Here is a 7,716-nt window from a genome sequence, read left to right as displayed (position 1 = left end):
TTACTGTAAGGAAAAATTAAATTACATTATTTTCCTGAAATTTTCTTCTTTCCTTGGTGGACTCAGTTTTAAAGACTCTGAAAAAATGCTGAGATGAAAAGCACGCACCTGCGTTTGTCCTAGTAAATGAGCATCTTGCATATATGTTTAATTGACTTTTTTAAAGCGATCCGAGTATTATTAGGGTCCTTATTTATTTTTATTAAATTCCATAATGATTGTTTTTTAATATAGCCATACTGAGCCGGGCTTTGAAATATGACGTTAAACTTTATAACTGATTTATTATAATATTTACAAGAACACCTCGTTCAATAGTTAAAAGAGCTGGGACAGTTAAAAAGATTTATTAAAAATTTATATGACCCAAAAATGGGGAATATTAACCGATTTTTAACTGTCGAAAGAACAAAATAACGAAAATGATGTCTTTTTTATTTTAAGGTTGACGAATGAATTTAAAATGTACGATTTTCGATTTGGCTCCAAAACACATTGTTCGTTTTTGATCGTGAATATGGCGTTGATGACATCACTAGCCAGTAGCGTTTTCTACGTTATAACGACGTTGTAGCTTGTATTCCGTTTGGGAATGTGCTGTTTTAGATCGTTTTTAAAATCAATAATCATTACTGAAAATATTAAAATTACACATTACAGTACGATGATCAGAATCAGAAAAATAAACTGGATGGGTTGTTTCGCAGAATTTGAACAATTCGTCGAATTTCATAGTTGAATTTCAAGTTCTGTGAAGGTTTTTTTCAAGTTATTTTATATTATTGGCCAGTTGTTTCACAACACTGAAATAATAACAGAACTTGAATATAAACTTGACAGATCTTGAAAATCAACTTTTAAATTGGATTAATGTTCAAATTTTCTGAAACAAGCCGTGCTTAATCTTACACATATTTTGAACCACTTTTGAATGGTTTTCATAGTTTGTGAATTTTTTTTTAAATTATTTAATTTAAAAAAAATATGTATTTCACAAATATATATTTTTTTAATTATTTAATTTCGCAAAATTTCTATGTTTTTAAATTATGACTAAAAGATTATTAAAAGCCTGTCCCCGAGAAGCAAACGGACGCAACTCCAAAAGACAAATTATTCGGAAAAACGATTTTTTTTAGCTAATTAGTTATTTCCACGAATGTTTTGATAGATAATTAAAATAAATATTGTTTTTGTTTTCAATTATCTACCTAAATATTTGCTGAAGTTAGGAGAGATTTGTTTAAAAAAACATAGGTTTTCGGCTGTCCTGAACATATTGTATTTTAGAGTTGCATTCGTATGCTTGTCGGGTATAGAAATGTAATGGATGCCTTAGAAATACCAAAAAATAAACATCACGGAATTTGCTCCTTAAACATCACAGCTTAAACACAAAATCCAACAAATGAATGTAATCTATTAATAAATACAAATATATTTGAATCGGTTTACAGCCTGGTTGATTTAATACAGAACTTGACGTGCGGAAACGTAGTGTTGAAGACCTGTTCACCGTCGACCTTGTATTCCGCGTAAGGGATGGAGTAATTCTCTTTGCAACCGAACTTGTCGGCGATGCGAGAGCTAAAGTGGCTACTGCAGTCTATCTTCAGGAAACCAAGCTTAGCCTCTCTCGCCATTTCACTGGAATTAAAAAATAATCATTTATTAATTACGTAATTTGTTTTATACTGGAAAAACTACTATACATTTTGATATAAGGGTAAAAGAACATCCCAGAGCTCTAAATAGTCAAAATGACTCCAAATTTCAAAAATCATTAATTAGAATATGAAAATTTTAGTATCAATACAGGATTAAAAATATTACATAAAGGTTTTGCAAGTTGAATAATTTAAAAATATTAGATCAGAAAAATCCGTCAAATATAATTGTTGTAAATATTGATGAAAAAGTTTATTACAATAATTAAACAATTTGGGGGGCGAGTATTTGAGGTTTGAGGTTTGTCTAGGTCTGGGCGGCGGAGGCGTTTGCCCACCTACTGCGTGGCGGGATAGGCTGATTGAGGAAGACCTTTTGACCTCTCCAGCGGAACTCTCTCGACACATCGCCTTGTACCGCAGTGGGGGGCTGGATTTATACGTCCGACACTCCTGGACACTTCAACCCGAAGATTCCTAACCACCTCTCATACCTTTTTCCTCTCCAGAGCTACATCTCCTTCCTTTCCATTAAAAAACCCTCCACACAGCATCCCCAAAAATGACATACGCCCTGAGGGATTCTGGGCCTCCTGTGTGAAGCTAATTTAAAAAATATATATTTTTAATGTATTTTACAACTTAAAAAAGTTAGTTTGACTGAGGATTGAACCATTCTCCCCGGGGAGAATTGAGTAGGACCTACATTTATTTCGTTTATTATCTAATGTAATGTCATCTGATTTCAGAAAAATATCGACTCTATCGAGTTTGTGCAATCCCCGAGCCAATGACTTGCCGGCTCTGTCGGGTGTGTGCTGTGTAATTTTTTTACGTATGTTATGTTTTAATCCTCATTTTTAAATAAACTTTTTTTGCTGATAGTTTGTTCGTTAAAACAACCTTTGATGAATATTAATAATTTGAATATATCCTGTTTTATGTAACCACGTACGACTTTAATTCACAAGTTCGAGTTGTTCACTCGATGGTGACATTGGTGATATAGATAGCGAAGCCATTGCTAAAATATTCTGAGGAGAGTTTTCTCTCTGAAGTTCTCTGAAGTCTATCTAGCTTTATGGAGGTTTTTGATTCTTCCATGTTTTGCGTATTCGGGAGTACTGAACTTTTATAAGAGCATTTCGGAAATTTAAAAGCCTGCATCGGGAGTTGGCCGCTTTGTGCCTCATTGTAGCATTGACTCTACTTGATGTAAAGATTTCGCTGGCACTGCAAGACCTCGGTTATCGAAACAATTGTCTATAAGCGTTGTTGCATTGAACTCTTGTTGCATCCCATCATGCTTGGATATAGTGGATCCACAAGTAAAAAAGGTCATCGCAATAAATTTCACATGATTGGCATTATTATCGCTTCTATGACCTTCAATAATTATTTTTTCACTAAGTGATGAAAAGGAAAAAGGTAGCAGTAATATTTAACACTTAATTATGTCAAAATCATTTAGTATTCTGTTCGTAACATTTTAAATAACAATTATATGAACACCTGCAATATCGTAATGGAATTCAGAGCAACGATCTCAGAATATTAAACACCAGATACCCACTAAGAAGGTACAATAATATCGATGAGACCTCTATTATTCTCCGAAAGGTTTTGAGAAAATTTTCCTTTTATTCTGCATTGGTATACCATAAAATTGTTGCTCGTTAGTCTAGTTTTAAATATCCAAGCTTCTGTTCCTTTCAATAAAACATATACAGGGTTTTCCAATAAGAGGTGTTATTTTGAATAGCCCGCTATTTCGGTAGATGTTACTTTTGAAGCTGTCATTTTTAGACATTTGACAAGTAGAAACTACGCCATTAATAAAAACTGAACGATACACGCTTCAACAACGCATTGAAATTATTAAAATTCACTTGAGTGAATCAAATGCAAATTATCTTGAGTGATGAGGTCCATTTTCACCTCGGTGGCTTCGTCAACAATCAAAATTGTCGCATCTGGGGCTTGGAAAACCCAAGAGTTATTGTTGAAAAGCCTCTCTATTTATCAACGTGTGACTGTTTGGTGCAGTTTATTGTCCGGCGGAGTCATTGGACCTTACTTTTTCGAAAATGAGGCTGGAGCAACAGTTACGGTGAATGGATTGCGCTATCGAGAGATAATTAATGATTTTTTATGGCCGGAATTGGATGGTATTAATCTGGACAACGTTTACTTTCAACAAGACGGCGCTATGTGCCACACAAGCAACGAAACCATTGAATATCAAAATAACACCTCTTATTGGAAAACCCTGTACATTTTTAGTATCAGTTACTAGAGGTCTATCGAATTTTCGTACTAAAATTCTTATTGCAGAAAATGTTTAATATCAAGGCCTAAGTACGACTGCAGTGGACTGCAGACTGCAGTTCAGAAAAGTAACTAATAATAGATTCAATAATTATAAATAAAATATTAAGTTTACGTGCATAATATGAAGCTTTAGGTCGGACCTTAATGCAGTTTTCTCAGCTTCTATCTGACCAAATTAACTGAATCTTTGGATTTATGATAATAACGACAAACTGAACACGAAACTATAAAAAATAATAATGAATATGTAAAAACATAATACTTACAAAGCTTTCTTCGACATTATTCCAGCCACTCCCTTGCCGCGACAGGAGCTATCAACGCTGATGATCTTCAGGTCGAAGAGACTGTCAAGGTCCGGGTACCAGCTGAATATATCGCATTTCTTTTCCGACTGGTACAGGAAGCGGAGGATCTTTTTGAACTTGGCGTGGTCGCAGTCGATGCTCCAGTCTACGTTATCCTGTAATACACGAAAACCAAATTATTTACTTGTTCCTTACACACCTGTAGTTATATTATTGTGATGTACGCTTGCAAGGGAACACTAGACTGGCTTACTGTTAATATATATGTTTGGCGATTATGTTTAATATCAAGTCTCTGCTACTATTTATAGAATATTCAGAGATAAAGTGTATTAGATAATAGACATGTACTCAGAAAGCCAGAAGACGAACTGATGATTTTTGGGCTCTTTGTGTTTCTGTCAGCAGTTGGAGATTGCAATATCACATTATATTGCTTTATTCACTTGTATAATGACATGTCACTTAACAATCCTGTTTTTAGAGCTATACCGACACGAACAACACGAGTTGATGTAATAAAAATGTATCTTCCTCGCCTTCGTGTCGGTAATACAATAATTTACTAGGAGCCTACAGAAGAAATTTGTATTTTGATGCTTTATCTAAAATGAGTAAAAATATTTTCAATTTTATCCATTAGTAATCGTATAAAATATTGGTGGCAATAAAAGGTGGAATACATCCTATAAAGTTGGGGATAAAGTTGGGGAAAGCAATTATTTTTCCAAAGCTTTGCGATGAACCCAGAATAGAGACCCCTAGAGGTCTTGCACGATCGATAAAGCCATTCGTCAATTTGACGAATGGTATAAATACAATATTGACGAAATCCGTCATCGATGATCGTCCGCTTCTTTTGGCGCAAATAGGCTATCAATATGCCCAACATTTTGGATAATCTTGTTCGTTATGGAAATTAACTGGCTCATTATTGAATGGGGGAGAACAAAGCTCTTAGAACTGAAAGAAATCCGTACACTAAATTATTTCGTCTAAGACGCAATGAATTGATTCCGCTCCACCTACGAGACACATTTTTTTTTTGTTATGTTATGACTTATGAATAAAGAATTCGTGAAATAATTAACCACTTTTTAGTGTTATAAGGTACATGAGGAATGCCATTGTAGATTAAAGTTAAAATTTCAATTCAAAATTTTCAATTTATTAGTATTTGTAACTTCAAGGTAGCTGTCCGACGTTTAGGAAAATCAATTCAGAGAGAAATGCGGCAGTGTTAACAATGTAAATCAAATTCTTATTTATTGCGTTATCAACATCGGTCTGGATATCAACAGCCCGACCGTGCTCGGGAAATCGTTATAAAATCATCTTACGCCTGTTAGTTACCCCTATCGATCCCATTTTGTAAAGTTATTATTACTGTGCTAGACCCCTGGAGGTGCCGTGTCGAAGCGATAGGTCAAGAGACGCCAAGAGAAAAAATGATGTTGAAAATGTTTACAAACTTTTTCTAAAATAAAAGTGATTGCTTTACCGCTGAAATACAATAATATGATCATACAATGAAACAAATCAAAACGTCTGTTTGTAAAAACTTATTTAATATCAGTTGGCCATTGTGAAACAAAATTACAAATCGTCATTCGTTAAATTTTCATCTAGTGGAAAATTATTGCTCTCGAAGTTATTCGATTTGAATAAACTCTGGCAATATCGAATAACGCTTTCGTATTTCTTTGGTGGCTGTTTGGATTAGCTGCTACTCCAAGCTAGAGGGTGGGGGGTGGGGGATGGTGTGATGGTGGAGGAGATATTGAGCTTCTAAGAAAAACTAATTTCGTTTCCTTTTCTCCCAGACAAGTGACACTTTGAACGGAGCTTCTTAAACTGATGATAACTTGTATTAATTAATTCCGGTATCTATCTATTTAATCGTAATCATTCTCTTGCTTGTTATTTATATCAGAGTAATTTTTAATTGTTTAAGTAGAAGTGATTGGTAAAATTCTGTCCGTTGTTATTAAAGACAAGAATAATATTTGAAATCTGAGTCGGTAGGCGTTTTTCAATCTCTTGTTGTGAATTGATAATAACTTGTATAATATAATTCTAATTTTGAAAAAATCTACCCGTACAAAACAAAGTTTCTTTTATTATAAAACATCTATTTTCAATTTTCTTGAGCCGGCTAGTAGCCAATTTCAAAGAAAAACAGTTTTTTTGGTTTTACTGAGGAATGTCTTTCTGAATGTTTGACTGAGGAATGACTTTCTCCCAAGGGACTGGCCTTTAAACTGCTGTAAACCGATATCTTTAAAACTTAGGTTAACTTAAAAATATATTTTTTTTGTTTGGCTGAAGATTGAACCTTCTTCCCCAGGGACTGGAGTCAACACCGCTAACACTAAAGCCAAATCCTAGTTGGGTAGTACCTACATTTATTTCGTAGGTATATTAACTATAATAGCATCCGATTTCGGGTAAGTGCCACCAAAACTTGATGGAATGCATTGCTATCGACAACAAATCTACGTGCCGAGTCTCGATCGGATCTCGGGTAATTTCCATTTCCGAGATTCTATTTCATTAATTTATTCATTCGATCAAGAAAACAAAATCGAAATTGAAAAAGATGTTTTTAAAAAGACAATTAAAATATTTTTTTCTGAAAATATTATACTGTACGTAAGTACCTACTGTATCGCTTGACTGAATAATTCTTCGAACAAGCACTTCCGATTTTGTAATTGATACTTAAATTCAAAGCAATTTTGAGTAATTGAGAATGAATTATTTCACGCAGGAATAACGCACATCACAGACAATTTAAATTAGTATATTTGATTGTATTTCTTAATATCAAGTTCCCTTCAGAATTATTATAACAACTACCTTACCCGTAAGTAATCTTTGTAAGGATTAGAAGTTCTCCTCGGAATATTGTATTCAGAACTCGTTTCAGATTATTAAGCTTTACAACTTTAGCTTAAAGCACGTTTCGAAAGGTTCAACGAACTCCGCTTATAATTTAGTCGGAGGCTGTGTGGCCTGGGAAATGTTTAGAAGCTTCGTCTGAAGGATCTATCCAGTCGGCATGGCAACGAAACGGAGAAACACTTAAGAGATTCAAGGACGAAAAATAAATCGCATCTCAGGGAATAATTCATACCAACAAGGACTTAATCTTTGACCTTGAGTTCCTTACTGTATTTTATTCCTTTCTAAGATTTTTTTTCTGGTAATACGCTTGTGTTTGTATTTTATTAAAATAACAAATAATAGTAATAATATTACAATTTAAGCAGTCCGCGATATATATAATGGAAGGATTTTTCATTGAATATTGTGGTAAGTTAAGTATGTTTCTTAATCTGTTTGTATCTTTATATGTAAGATAAATCCTAGCAATGATCATTAGGGTGTATCGATTTTTAACTTTTTTT

At 33.8% G+C, this 7,716-nt stretch overlaps 1 protein-coding gene across 2 annotated transcripts in view; it reads right to left on the bottom strand.

Moving 5' to 3' along the window:
• Window positions 1-906: 906 nt before the first annotated feature.
• LOC149415236 (arylalkylamine N-acetyltransferase 1-like) overlaps window positions 907-7,716 on the bottom strand; it is a 122,373-nt gene continuing 115,563 nt past the window's right edge. The window contains exons 3-4 of one of the 2 annotated variants that reach the window (XM_089642804.1): window positions 4,265-4,461; window positions 907-1,647 (exon numbers count right to left, since the gene is read on the bottom strand). In XM_089642804.1, coding sequence (XP_089498930.1) covers window positions 1,452-1,647; window positions 4,265-4,461 — 393 coding nt within the window. In that variant the 3' untranslated portion in view covers window positions 907-1,451. The remainder of the gene's footprint in view (window positions 1,648-4,264; window positions 4,462-7,716) is intronic. The other variant, XM_089642805.1, reaches the window with a different exon arrangement.

This window comes from Hesperophylax consimilis, chromosome 18 (genome assembly GCF_061612785.1).
Source record: "Hesperophylax consimilis isolate HC1 chromosome 18, BYU_Hcon_1.0, whole genome shotgun sequence".
In the NCBI taxonomy this organism is placed as follows: domain Eukaryota; kingdom Metazoa; phylum Arthropoda; class Insecta; order Trichoptera; family Limnephilidae; genus Hesperophylax; species Hesperophylax consimilis.
The sequence above is the reverse complement of the archived record's forward strand: the minus strand, read 5'-3'. Positions and strand labels throughout refer to the sequence as shown.